At 37.4% G+C, this 15,428-nt stretch overlaps 1 protein-coding gene across 1 annotated transcript in view; it reads left to right on the top strand.

The window, feature by feature from the left end:
* Nucleotides 1-15,428, top strand: part of LOC110681103 (glycerol-3-phosphate acyltransferase 1, mitochondrial-like) — a gene marked incomplete at its 3' end in the record, with an annotated part of 48,846 nt that overhangs the window by 15,961 nt on the left and 17,457 nt on the right. Inside the window, 2 exon segments of the mRNA XM_021856868.1 lie at nt 13,923-14,109; nt 14,538-14,648. Of these exon segments, the coding sequence (XP_021712560.1) occupies nt 13,923-14,109; nt 14,538-14,648 (298 nt within the window).

The following is a 15,428-nucleotide window of genomic DNA, read 5'->3' as shown; positions in this document are numbered from 1 at the left end:
CCACGGGTTGCTGTTGCCATTGCGCCCGTGGTTCCTGTGGATGCACTGCCTGGTTCCGGTTAACCCGTGGCTCCTTTTTCTTGGCTTTCTTGGCCTTAGGCTTGGTGTTGGCCTCTCCTTTGTTGCCATGTCCTCTTGATCGCGGTTGCTTGGCTCGTGCCAGCTTTTCCGCGTCTGGAGGACGGCCGCGTAGGTCACTTTTCCCTTAGCAACCATACGGTCTTTTCGCCACGTATTCATACCCCGGAAGCTTCCCTCTTCCGCATCGCATATCGAATAATATCATCAGATATATTCGCGTTGCCTGTGAAGGAAAACACTTCGGTCTGGACACGACCTAGTGTCTTTTTGGACCTTCTACTTGCCAAGTTGTCCTTGGCTTTCCTCGTAGTCTGCTTTGCAGCTAGGACTGATTGTCGCAATTTTCAGTAGACTTGTTTTCAAGTCTTTGCTGATATTTGTTTTGTGTCTTAACATACTCGATGATGACATCAAGTTGCTCAGCACTACCTGCATTTTAGGGAGGTACTCCCCTATTGCGATCCATGGCCTCGATTAGTCCCGGGCCATCGGTCACCACACATGTTGCAGCTGGAAGCGGCCAGTGCTGCCGTCGTCACAGGTATCTAGGCTTTGCCCACACTGTTTTCAATAAAGTTGGTCGCCTCCTTCCTTGGCGGGAACCTTAGCCGGATTACTGATAGGTCCCAGAAGCCCTCTCCTTCACATTCCGCTGGTTGTTTGTTTTGGTTGATCATCTCTTATGCTACCAGCCCTGTATGAAGAAATTCGACCAAATATATGAGAAAAACGGTGCCAATAACATTTTGTACCTTTGGTGGTGCTGTAGTCGATGAATTTCTTTCATCGTTGTTTTGAAGATACATTCGATCTTTATAATCTGCTGGTTTAGACATAGCGTGGTGCAAGAAATCGGAAGGTTTTCCGTTCATAAACAATAAAAGTAATACCTAGGAAAACTGAAATGCGATTTTCCCCCGGGATAGATCTTGGGGCTCTAATTTTTTGATTTTTCGAGTGATATTTTACCAAAATGGGCCACCCCTAATGTTATAGTGTGCTTGTATTTAATTCTTATACCAAGATATGGTATTCGTTTGCAAATTATTTCTACTTAGCGATAGTTTTGAATATCGAAGTATTGAACAAACATAAAAATAAAAACTTGAGTAGAATTGTTTTTCTAACCATAGTGTCTGAATCTCACAGCTTGGTTGATCGATTAGTAGGTGTGTCTTAGGCATCAACATTTGTCTCGAATTGTGTTTCTAAAACTATTGAAGCTTTTAATAAACTGCTGATTAGAAACCATTAATAGTACGACAAAGCCTATGTAAAGCGACAATGTGTAAGCTAGATGAACAATAGGGCGGATCAAAACGTAAAAAAAAGTTTAAATATTCATTCTTCCATATTTTTCTTACGCTCTTGCGATGAAAATAGTGTTCGGTGGTGGTTTGAAGGTGACTCAAAAAACGAAGTAAGTTTATATGGAAATTACTATGAACAAATTTCGAAATAATGTTCCAAACACGATAGTACTGTACTGCCCATAACTGGCACATTTGTAACATTCGACAAAAGTAGGCATTGAGTTAAATGGAATACCAAGTGTGCATTTTATGAAAGTATGGAAAGACACTAAAATTTCGAAAAATCACAAAGAACTCAAAAATGCTTATTTTGAGGGTGAAATTTTGTAACAACTCGTATCGCAGTCAGAAAATAGTTTCGATAGAAATTTCATCGCTTCTTCATTACGGGACTCATGTATAATGTCAATGTGACTGTTATGCGGTTACAATTACCAATGTGACAAAACAACTTGGTATTTTTTTCGGATTTTCTAGAACAAATTCATTAAGTCGATCGATAGTAATTATCATTTGATGACTCTCCCCGTACTAATTCGAAATTGTCTAAAATGTCGAATGTGAACAAATATACAGTTATGGACAGTATAATGTAAAGTACAAACTCACTATCTCATAGTGAAAAACGAATTATATAAACCTTAGTATAGGAACTTCCTGAAAAGAGAAACTCGATCCGACGGATGGGAGAAGAAAGAGCAGCAAATTCCACAATTATTTTATTGTTAGGATGGTATATAGACGATATGCGAGATTGGATTTCCGAACTTTTTTGGATTTTGAACCGCCTCACAGTGGCGCATGGCCGGACAAAACCTCAAAAATTCATGTTCCTCAAAATCACTTGTTATTATTATCAAAATCACTTGTGACGATTTCTCAACATTTGAGTTTGATCTCTTTTGTTTTCGATCTCTGGCAACATTAGATTTGGCTGTAATAACATAAACTTTAAGCTGTTATTTGTAGCAAAAAATGTGTTTTGCAATTTGTCTTCCAAATTGTGATAAATTTTTCAAAACTTAGTCCATTTTATGTGAAGTGGTTTGAGAAATAAGTCACTCTCTAAAGAAGTAGCATATCATATAATTTATCTATATCATCAGTCAAATCTATATAATGTGTCATAACTCGTTTAAAAACTTTACTGAAATTACTACAAGGAAGTTAAATATGTATCTCTAGTTTAAGTTTGTACACAAATTTCTGCATTACAACCATTTTTTGTAGTAATAGCCATTCGATTGGATTAAAAAACTTAATTTGGACAAATTTCACTAGAGAATTGAATTTTCAATTTGACAGTTATTTCCAACGGTGTGATATAAGGTATCCAAGATAGTTAATAGATTACCATTATCAAGCGATTTGGGTCGTATTTGTGGTTTCGACCGAACTTTGTATGAAGGCCCGCCACTTTCTGCCCTACTGATACAGTTTAGCTCTTGTGCTACTCGGTATATTTAGCGGCCATTACTTTTAAACAATTCGATCAAACGCTGACGATCTTCAAGGATTGAATCTGCATAGTGTATGACGTTGATCACTTTTCTCCTACAACCGTCATCGTTTGTAGCTTTACATTACTTAGATTAGAAATAAACAATTCATTGACGAATGACACCGGGATCTGCTGCAATGTGACGTATTAGCATCAGATTCTGATCACTCGATCAGCTGCGTGATTTGAGATTGCTACCTGATTGCATTTCATTTTTTAAATTCGTTTATTTATTCGTTTTTGTTTTGATTACTCGGTCACTTTTGATTACTCATAGCTCCAACAATAGGTCAGTCAAGACATGGTTAAGGCTTCGACTTGTGAATTGAATGGTGTTTGCGACTAGGTGTCAATTGGAGATGACAGCGATCTGTAGTGAATAAAATCAATCGTGATGTGAACTGACTCAACCTATTCAATCCGAAATTTCATTGCTTATCGAAAGATGTTTCACATTTATCCTATTAAACTAACTTTCTCTCAAATTGCATGTTCGACAATATATCATAATCGGGCCTACATCCTCTAAACATGATGATAGTGTTCTATTGCCACGATGTGTTCTTCAAGTTAAGTTTATTGGCTAAGTTAGTAAATTTTATTTAAGTTAGATTAAGTTTATTGAAAAGCGTTTTCTGCCTCTTATAAACAGGTTAATTCAATTAACCTGTAAACATTCTGAACTGCTACGGCAAATGAATGTATTATGTTGTTAACAAAATGGTAATGGTAGTTTCAATTACCTTATTAGAATGATAGAGTTGCCTACACAAAGAATGAATAGAAATTAATGCTTTAAATGATACTTATAAAGAAATCTAACAAATTTGGAGATTCCCTCGGCCCATCATAATAATTTTAAAAATAGTTGAAACAACTAAGCAAATTGCAATTAAATATAGAACTAAGTTAGTAAATGCTTAGAATTGCGTAATGTAAAACTCATAGACTCGAACTCTAGAAAAATGAACAAAGGCAAATCGGAAGTACACATCATAAATCAATCAATTAGAAAGTAGTAATAGATTATTATCTTCATCTGTATTCGACTCAACTGTCGATCATACACAAATGGCGGGAAAAGTACCCAACAGTAATTTCCATTTTTTTTTTTTTTGCTCGAAAATCACTATAATCTTATCAGCTTTCCGTCGAGTGTTTTGTTGTGGATTTGATCGGTAATGAACTTTGGCACCATATAACTCCGCTCGCTGAGATGATAGTGTCCATCATCATCCGTCCTGTTTCCCAAGGTGTGCGCTGTTGTGGGGTACAATTGTTTTGACCATAATATTTGCCGAGGAATCATAACAATGAAGGATGCATTGACTAACCAAGGCCAGAAGTACGTCAAACACAATAATTACCTACAATAAGAATCAGGTGGTTAGCTATGTCAACACAAACAGCTCGTGCGATGGAAAAGCTTCCTCTGATTAGTAGTGTTGCTGTTTATAAACCTGACCTGCGACATTAGTGCACTGACGGTAGGGAATTGATTTATGTAATTAAATACTAAGAAAGGCATAAACCGGCCAACCAGTTAAACAATCTTTCACCATTTGACATTGACCCCGGCCAAAAGCGTAACGCATGGATAACTCGTTCACCCAATAAATATCGCCTTGTACGCACTTCGTAAAGCCGGTTTTGTACGTACTTATTGCATGGCTATTTGCGGTGCACTTATTACCATAACCAGCCTCCTTCGATCAATCTTATCGCATAGAACAGGTAGGCTCTGATGGAGATTTCGAGTTCGAGTGGCAGACGATCACAGCGCCACCACCAATCACGCAATCTGTGTCAAAGTTACGGAAGGTGACCGGGGGTTACATTTTCGAAAACTCTATTTTAAGTCGATATAAGTCGCGACGATTGCGTATGCGATTAGCATGCAAAGAGTGAACGAACGACTGTGACAGTTGACAATGACCCTTTGGCTTCGAATGTCACCTGCCTATAGCCAGTCGGTTACACGGAGTACTAGATTATGCAAGAACTTAGGAGTTGCGTTTGCGTAGGTATAGGAACGGGCGTTGGACGCAGTTTCTGCAAGCTTTGTGCGAATGGTGTCAAGATACTTTAGCTTTCTTTTCGACAGCTACGCAATATAGGTTCTTTTGTTCTGACAAACCTCGACCAATGATGACCCATCGGGTAATCCAAATGAGTTAGTAATCGAATGGACACTCAAGGACCAATGACTATGAATGAACTGATGATGTAGGTATCGTCGCCCGGAAGGAAAATCATTTCCCATTGTGTCGATACCTACTTGAATGCGTGCAGTTTATTAATAAGCGCTTGTTGAGTGGTCAAACGATATTTTCATTCAACAGGCTTGGGGCACAGGCCGGTCCAAGATCTTTTCGTAATGGACATTTTCTCGACTTCTCAAGGCATACAGTATCTACATGCTAAAATCGTAAAATCGGCTTTCACATAATAACTGTGGAAGTACTCATAAGAACATTCATATGAAGCTGAGATGCAGGCTCTGTCTCAGTTTGGATGTAATACGCCAGGGCTAGTAGCAAGTCACTTTTTAGCAAGATTGTCACTATTTTGAAGGCAGTCACTTCAAAGCCGGTGTCTATTTTTCAAAAAAATGTTTAGAACTTCTTGCTCCCATGTTTTAATGATAAAAAATAGAGTTCTGTCAAATTGTCAGGCATTTCGGTGTCGACTCAGAGGTGGCTCAAAGACGATGTAAGTTTATATGAAAATTACTAGGAAGACATATAGAAAAGTGTTCTAAACACGGTCATTTTTTTATGCATCATTCGGCACTTAACGGCAACCAAGTTGAAAGGGTAAATTCACAGCAATTTCTAATTAAAACACTTAAACGAATACATTTACATGATTCTTTGTTAGTTTAGTTTCACTCTGATACAACAAATAAATCTAAAAAAAAAAACAATTTAGCACGAGCTGTCATTGATTTCGAGATGCCGATAATAGAAGAATAGATTAATCCGCAGTTCTTATGGGAAAGATTGCCGACAATGACAATGACATGAAAAGTTCGAAGCGTTGTAAAAACGTACCGAACAAGTTTTTGACAACTTTGTCGCTGTGATTCGATAGAGGACTACACGGAGCCATAAATCAACCTAACTTTGACTTCTCTTGACTCAATAGGGTCCTAAAGCCCTGTCCCGATTTTAGTGCCAAACGCTGAGATTAGGCCAAAAACACATGTGTACTCAATTTTCTAATGTTTTCCGTTGGATTAAGTCCAAAAAAAAACTTATTTTTATGTTTTTTTTTTTTTTAATTTTGTCATACCCCTTGGCTTACACTCAATTTTGGGTCTATTTTGTTTTCCGTGTCCCTTCCGAAATGTCAGATAGGAACAACCCCAGTGTTAAAACTAAAACCCCTGTGGTGTTTTTGTCGATTTAGCGAACGTCAAGCATGATTACAAGTGTCAAGGTTCATTTATGGACCCAATTTTTAAATTAAAGTTTGAACATGATATATCCGTAAGCGGGAAAAATTGCTAAAGTAGTTGAAGTAACATGCTCTTTCGTGTTATTAAATAAAAACAAGATTTTATTAAAAATTTTCGGATCCAATTCGACTGTTCCGTGGGATAACCAAAATTTGGTCAAAATTATAGGTAATTTAAGTAGGTAATTTTCATTTGACAACAGCAAAATAAACAGCTCACAATCAGCACGGTAAAAACTCAGCTTGTTCGATTGAAAGGATTGATCACTTGACTCAATTCAAAACACCAATCACCATGATTTGAAGAGTTCAAGCAAGCTTCTCTCCAGAAGCTGACAAGCTTCTCTCCAGAAGCTGACAAGCTTCTCTCCAGAAGCTGACAAGCTTCTCTCCAGAAGCTGACAAGCTTCTCTCCAGAAGCTGACAAGCTTTTCTCCAGCAGCTGAGAAGGTTCTCTCCAGAAGCTGACGAGCTTCTCTCCAGAAGCTGACAAGCTTCTCTCCAGAAGCTGACAAGCTTCTCTCCAGAAGCTGACAAGCTACTCTTCAGAAGCTGACAAGCTTCTCATCAGTTGCTGACAAGCTTCTCATCAGAAGCTGACAAGTTTCTCATCAGAAGTTGACAAGCTTCTCATCAGAAGTTGACAAGCTTCTCATCAGAAGCTGACAAACTTCTCATCAGAAGCTGACAAGCTTCAAAATTTCAATTGTCTTTAGCACTAGACTCTGAAGTGAGAAGTCTTTGATTTTGAACATCATGTCTATTGTATGAAAGCAATCATTGACAGCTCGTTGTAGAAAGTAATTGAGATCAATTCAACCCCTTTCAACAGATGCGAGTTGGTGTTTAGAGGTAAGATACAAGACTTGCACTTCGGAGATTGAAGGTTCAAATCTGGGCCAGGCGGAAATGTTTATTTTAACTTTTTTGTTAATATCAAATCGAAACATTCAATGTTACCTTGGTATTGTCAAGATTTGACGGTAGTGCAAATCCAAGTGCAGAACTATTGATAGCTTCGTGCATGTTTTTTTACCGTGAGGGTGAAAACAATCTGTTCATAGTGGGTTAAAACAACTTAAATCTAGGTAAACTCGGAAGAACCCATATTTGTCTTATTCCACCGATATTCGACACTAGGTACCAGATAAAACATGGGTCATACGGGGCTGATAGCAAATAATTTTTTAGTTACTTGGTCACATTTTTCGATCTGGTCTCTTAAAAGACACTATTTCCAACAAGAAGCCATTAAAGTCACTTTTTCAGAAAAATGGTCACTTAAGTCACTATTTTCGTGGTCCGATGAAAATGAAATTTAAGGCTGGTTTAGCTTTCCAAACTCAAACAACAAGAAATAGATTTTTGTTATACAGTCAACTCTCCCTTACTCCATATTGAAGGGACCATCGAGTAAGGGAGGTATCGAGATACAGAACACATATTTTTCAAATTTTAAACTTTTCATTATTTTTACACAATGCATAAAAAATAGTAGTTTCAATGTATAAAATAATATAATTTTACCACATTAACCTATGTGACACTTTTTTACCTACCTGCAAAAATTGAAAATTTTATCACCCGGGTATGGACAGTAAACCTTAATTTTACTATCAATTCAATCATAATATTCAAATTCATGAAATATATTAACATTTGGAGGACATTTGAAACTTTTCTTGAAAATATCGAGTTAGAGAGGTAAATTTACTTGGGTAACTGTAACAGATTGCGTCGAGTTAGGGAACATCGAGTTAGACAGGTATCGACTTACAAAAGTATCAAAGCATGCTAGATTGAAGGGACCGCGCATTCCATCGAGTTAGGGGAAATATCGAGATACAGAATATCGAGTAAGGGAGAGTTAACTGTATATAAATACAAAGAAAAATTCCTCTGGAAAATTAACCAAAGACGGTTTGAAAAACTACCAATAAAATCAAAGAGTTTGTTAAAAACTCGTCTAGAACTTCAAATGTGAGTACCAAGTTTGCTAAAAATCCTTTCAAAAATTACATTAAAAATCCCAACCTATGAAATATACATTTTTACATGCGTTGGCCCATGATACTGTTTTTACGACTTTGGTCAATTATTTTTGTATAAAAAAAAAACTCGTTTCTATAATGAATGGTTGTACAATGTACATTATTGCTGTTTGCATTTGAGATGCAAATCTTGACTAAATGTCCTCCAAATGCGGTAACTCAAAACAATCAAAGGACACCTAGCAACGATTATGTAAATCACCGCCGCCCTAGCAAGAAAAATTTACCTTTGACATCGCATTTCTTGTGAAAAATCCTACCGCGTTTGGTGTTCCCGCATTTGATATTTGCATTTCAAACGCACACAGCAATATTGAACAACGTCAAATCCACCTGTTAATAAATTTCAGCAACACATATGCGATTTCAATCGTTAACTGTTTGCTTCATAGCCTAAATCCGGTTTAACCGTTTTTAGTCTGACCTCTTTAATTTTAACCCCGCTAATGTACACATCGTTCAGATTAAAACGGGTTAAAAAGTCATTTAGCTCTTGGAATACAAAGAAGTGAAATAGAACGTTGAGAAACGGAATGCAGAATCAAAACAAAAACAGTCGAACAGGTATCCAGAAACACGGTTTTAAGGTGACTAGAAGCTCAAATTAAAAATGAATTCCGATGCTTTGCATGACGTACCGTTCAAAGTAGCGGGGGTGCACGGTATGCAAAATAAGTCATTTTCAGGGTCGTAGAACTGATGAAGCGTGAAATTACGATATGATTGTTTTCAGAAATGCATTAATTGGAACGTTCAGTTGAAGTGTAGATATTAGTGTAATAAGTGATTATTCAGAAGAAAAGGTTTAATTATCGCTTAATTTATGATCTCGCCCTAATAACCATTGGTAACCAAGTGTGTAACTTGTTGTTACTGAACTAACGAATGGTTTTACACGTTGTTTAACAATAACGTGGTAGTTTTTAATATTGATCCATTCATTTACTTACTAACAATGAGCTACACACTCAGTTGCCAATGGCTCTTAGGGCAATATTATAAGTTATGCGAGAATTCAACAGAAATTCTGTCGCAAATTTTGCCTGAGTTTCTATTTTTGTGCTTGTTTTGAATTTTGAATTCGGCCAAAATTTTTTTTAGAATGTTCTGAAATTCATCCATTTTTTTAAGAAAGAAGGTAAATCTCCAATGCATCATCTTTATGACCATTTATAGCTATCAAGTCTTATCCTGGACAGATAACTGGTAAGAAACATTACATGTTTTTTTATTAGGAATTTTCTAATAATTACTGCTGTACATTGATTTTTTATCCATATAGAACGTATACTCATTTCTAGTCTATTTTATGACTCATTTGGTGATCAGATAACTATTTTAGTCATCGCTTTTCACTACCATCCCTGAATTCCAGAATGAAAAACAAAATTCAAAAGACTTACCCCATATATTACAAAAAACTTTTACTTTTTCAAAGTTCCTCCACGATATTGAAGTAGATAAGTTTTAATTTTATCAAGGCAAATTTATTTATAAAGTGTGAGTGATTCAGACATATCTTATTATTTTTCTTCTGCGATGAAGCCTGTTTCTTAGCTTATGTTCTTTTAGCATTTCAGCAGTCATAAACCCTTTCATTTCCACAGCTTTGATTGACAATTTGATTGTCAAAACAGCGTTTTTAGATAAAATTCGTGAACAAAAGTTGTTGAAAATAATTATAATTATTCGAAATCACTTTTAAAATAGAAGTTTTTTGATTTTTTACCAATAGTATTACCAACATAGGGTGACATATTTCTATGTTTAGTGAGATAAATGAGTGTATGAGTTCCTTACAATCATTATTGAGCTAATAATGCTAATTCGATTCAGCTTGTGGTCGTCGAAACCATGGGAAAGGGAGGATTAACTGAAAGAATCAATTTCCATTTGCTCATTATTTCCATGAACATGGAAATAGGGAGAACCATCAATTTGTATGGGGGCCTTCCTTAGCCGAGTGGTTAGCATCCGCGGCTACAAAGCAAAGCCAAGCTAATTTCGATTCCCGGTCGGTCCAGGATCTTTTCGTAATGGAAATTTTCTTGACTTCCTTGGGCATAGAGTATCATCGTACCTACCTGCCGTACGATATACGAATGCGGAAATGGCAAGTTTGGCAAAAAAAGTTCTCAGTTAATAACTGTGGAAGTGCTCATAAGAACACTAAGCTGAGAAGCAGGCTCTGTCCCAGTGGGGACGTCATGGAAAAAGGAAGAAGAATACTTCGAAATTTTAATGAAATATAAAAAAAAAACGAATTTCCGAACAGTCAGTTTTTCTCAGACTTCTCCCAGACATTCTTTTAAAGATTTTTCCTGGAATGATTCGAGAATTTTTTTTCACAAAATGCTCCAGTGGATTCTCGATTAGTTTAACACTACTACTTCCTATAATTTCCACAGATTACTCTGAAAATTTTCCTACAAACTTTCAGAAGATTCCCTTTAGATGGTTGTGCACTATTTATCTGCCGATTTATTCAGTTGTTACTCGAGAAGATCTTCTATCACAACTAATTTTACAGGAGTTCTTCCAATAGAATTCACATAGGTTTATTTCCTCCAGGGATTACTCGAAAAAATCTATCAATAACTCATCCTGGAATTCCAGAATAAATTTGGCCTGGAAATCCTGATGAAGTTCCTCCAGCATTTCATCCAAAGAGTAATCCTGCAATTTTTTCAAACGTTTCTCGAGTAATTTCTTAACTGAAATCTCCACGGATGCCACCAGAAGTTCATTCAAGCTTTCACATTATTTAACCTCAATAATATAGCATTTTTTATCCGATCATTGCTACACAAATTTCTCTAGGGATTCGATCTGATGTTTTTCGAAGAATGCCGAAGAAATCACGAGAGAATTCTTTAAAAAAATCTTCAAAATATTCTGAGAGAAACATCTGGTCAGCTTATATAAGGAATCAAACGCTTAATGTTTGGTTCCTGTTAGTTTTCTGTTTGATTTCTTGGTCTCCTTGTGGATCCTATTTGGTGTCTTATTTTGCCCAGAGGTCTCCAAAGTTCCTAATTTCAAGAAAATCAATCGCTATCAGTCCTGTATGCAACGTCACAAACTTTCCTGATAAAAGACCTATCTCTACGAAAGAAATCACACAACAAACAGTTGTCTTGGCAACGCGAGCGTCACTTCCTATCATCGGAGATCGTACGACATGACAAACCAAATTAAAAATGCTTATCTTCCTAATTTCCTGGACCGCGCACACTTACTACGCGTGAATCGATAACTCAAAGGTTGCCAAAATGTAAGCCCCCGAAAAATCCGAAAGTAAAAGCCGTTCGGCAGTAAATCATGGCACCACCTGTAAGAAATGAATCGTCTAAAACCGGATCGCATTCCTAATTTATCGCTGCGACGACGTAAACAATGCCCGGTGTCGTGATGCGAGCGATTAGACTGATTGGGTGGGAGGTATCTTGAGTTCGTTGACTTGGCAACCGTTATGGTCGACTGTGGGCGTCAAGGTCACCATTCAATCAAAATCGTTGCATTCTTCGATAACGGCTGCAACTGCAGCGCAGAATTTTTTAATCACTGATACGGCGATATCGATCAGGGCTTATCTGATTGCGACGCAGAAGCCGTACACTGAGACAAGTGTGTCGCGACGTTTTCACAAGATTTCTGATTTGAAAAAAAAACTCCTGGAAGAATGGCTGGAAAAAATCTGCGACTCCCATGAGCAATATCTCTAGGAACTACCGGAAAAATTTCTCAAACAATTATAGGAGGAATCTCTGGAGTAATTCCTGAAGGTATTGTCAGATAAATTAGTAGAAATTTTAAAGAAATGCTGAAAGACAATTTTATAGGAATCTTTTAGAATGTTACAGGGAAACCATAGAAGAACTACTAGAATTTATTGTGCATGACGAAAGATTTTCTCTAAAAAAAGGTAATTTTTGTAGTTTTCTGAAAAAACAACCAGATTGAATTTTTGAGGTATTCAAAACAAAATACTTGGAAGAATTCCCTAGAAAAATTCTTGAAGGAATTCCATGTTAAATAATCACTAAACGAATTTTTGAAGAAATCTTTGGTATTATATCTGAATCTTTGATCAACTACCTGAATTGATTTCGGATGATGAATTGTAATTTCGGATAACAAACTTGTTTGGGTGTACCCCGAGTTTGTTGACGGTGACGAATTGGTTCCCCTCAGGGGGGAAAACTTATCACCGGTATTATTGAGAGTCAAGTAAAGCTCCCCAGCGAACCATGCAAGAATTCCGGTCACGTTGCGCGAGAGCCGCTATAAATGCGCGATCTTCTGCCGGCTTAGCGCTCTCGGCACGTACACCGGATGAACCTTGTCTTGGACTATGTGGTGTGTACTAAACAACAATACTCACGTAGGTGCCCAAACCAGGCCACGTAAGTACTAGATCCAGTTAGTGGAGTGGAGAGTGCGATCGACTTGGAAAAAACAGAGATGGAATCGAATGAGTCTATTAACATTGAGGTGTGCTCTTTGGAGAGTCACGTGCTGCTATTACTGGAACCGATGATTTCGTAGAATGATTTCGCATAGCTACCGTTGGAATAGCAACAAATGAAGTACTAGATTATGATTTGAACTTGTACATATCTCTTGATATTATGATTATAGTACTGACAAGCATAAAGTAAACGTTGATAGATGTCCATGCAAAATGGTCAAATGTTCAGACCCGGGTAAAACTAGTTGATCTGAAAAAAAACTAGGTATATGTCAGAAACAATTAATTCGAAATTTGACAACGGTACAGTTATTTAATTTAGTTTGTGAAACTGAAAGAAAAACTGTTTTCTGTCCTTCCACCATGCGGCCCTCGAGAAGATTTTGTGTGGCCTGCGAATGGAATTTGAATACTAATGTAATGTGGCTCGCATGTAACAATTCTTTGATGACATGTTTTGTATTACTTTGTTTTTACTGAAAAATAGTTCACTAAAGTCATGGGGAAACTGTCTACGTATTTATTTCTTTGGTATTTGTATGATTGTGAAGAATTAATAAAATTATTTTCTATTTTTTTTAGGCTGATAGCTGATATACTAAAACTATCAATATTACTGGCGAGCTATCAATATCACTTTGATTTGACAACCAACAGTAGTGATGCGACAATGCGTTTTAGATCATAATCACTGCAGAATAAGTGATCACGTGGTAATTATCCACATAGCAGTCGGGCTCAGAATAGATACCACTTTTAGTGCTACATTTGATCCCTTTGTACTATACTTGGTACCCAAATTTTACAGAGCGCAGTACATTTTTACAGCATTCTAGATTTTGATATATGACCTCATATGCAATATAATTTTGGGCAACTGCAAGGGACATGAAAGTCTGTATTTCGTCTATGATTGCAATCCATCTGCAGCACTGTAAAAATATTGTACCAATAAATTACCATTTGATTTGCTTAATTTAGGGCTAAACTTAACCCATCTCCCATCTAATAATCTTTCCATTGTATTTCTCCCTATTTCTCCGCAGAGGCACAGACATGGTGGACATAATATCCAACCGTGTGCAGGAGGCATACGGCTCGTTCCGGCTGCCGGGCATGTTCGGCACGACCCAAGCGGTGGAGGCCGGAGGTTTCTCCACCTATACCATGCTCAAACGCTTCGGCGAGCAGAAGAAGCGCAAACGGCAGATCGACAAAGAAAACGATCGCAAGGTAAGCGAAATACGGTCACTTCGTTCTTCAGACATTTTGATATGAATGATAGTATTGTGTTGCTTGGTTGCATTGAATCTAGTACTGCACCGTAGATATTGCATTCGAAGTGCATCATACACGAGAAAACGCACCGCTGTCAATTGACACGGCCAATTGGTTCGGGTCAATTAGCAGCACTTATTTCGCACGATTCTTCCAGCAATACATCACTGTCATGCTTTCTCTACTGCCATTCAGCCTTGTAAATAATCAAATCAACGAACAATTCTAACCTCAAACCCCATATTCTGCTTTTACTTTTTCCCCGAACACGCTTTCTAAACATGGAATTGGCAACCACCTCCTATAACATCCCAAAAACTATTGTTGGTGCTATCCCCAATAACCTCGGTCTACATGCTGATGCTGATCCGAAATACGATCAGCTGCGAGAAGACAGTTTGTACCATATGAAGAACTCGCCCACGCCACACATCTCGCTGGACAGCAAAGCGATGCCCGGTATGGCGTGCCGATTCTGTTCGCCGGCAGAAAGTGTAAGTAATGATTGTTTCCGTTTATTGTTAAGGATTCTTGTGCTTGTTCTAGTACTACATGGTTTGTGCACGTTTTATTTACAGTTTTTGAGCACATCAACATTTCCTCCCTCTATCCCAAGTTACGGTAAAGATGGGCGTAGCCAAGAATAGCGAAGTTCATGATTTTGCTATGGTTTATGGACAAAAAAAATATTATCAACAATTTTTAATTTCCTAGATATTTTCAAAAATGCGTTGAATATCTGCAAAAGTTGCATGCACTCTAACACCACCTGATGGCGAATTCTCGAATCGGTTGGCTAGAATAATAATAGCCCTTGAGCTACTGAACACCTCTGCCGAAGACTCCATCTTTCTATGTCGTCAGGCTCCTGAGATACTTGCAAAACAACACATTTATGCACACTAGCACCACCTGGTGGCGGAATTCCAGCCCACGAGGTATTTCATGTTGAACAAAGTACAACGCGTGACTACTCGTGTTCCCAAAAATGCACGACAACCGAAAGGGTAATAACTGTGGAAAGTGTCCACAAAAGAACTATGCTAAAAAGCAGGCTCGATTCCAGTTATCAAGTAACGAAAGAAAGAGAAAGACACAGAAAAATATTTACCGTGGACGTACCATATTTGACGCGGTTAAGAAAGTTCTAAATTCAAACACTTGTCAAATCGTCTAAATCTTTCCGATTTTGTTGAAATTTGAACACATGCTAGCTCAACTATTATAGAATTAGGGAAAAATCAGTAAAAAAATATTAAACGTTTTTTTTCTTC

The sequence above is a fragment of the Aedes aegypti genome, unplaced genomic scaffold (assembly GCF_002204515.2).
Source record: "Aedes aegypti strain LVP_AGWG unplaced genomic scaffold, AaegL5.0 Primary Assembly AGWG_AaegL5_hic_scaff_424_PBJ_arrow, whole genome shotgun sequence".
Taxonomy (NCBI): domain Eukaryota; kingdom Metazoa; phylum Arthropoda; class Insecta; order Diptera; family Culicidae; genus Aedes; species Aedes aegypti.
Note: the sequence above shows the minus strand (reverse complement) of the source record. Positions and strands in the feature narration are given on the sequence as shown.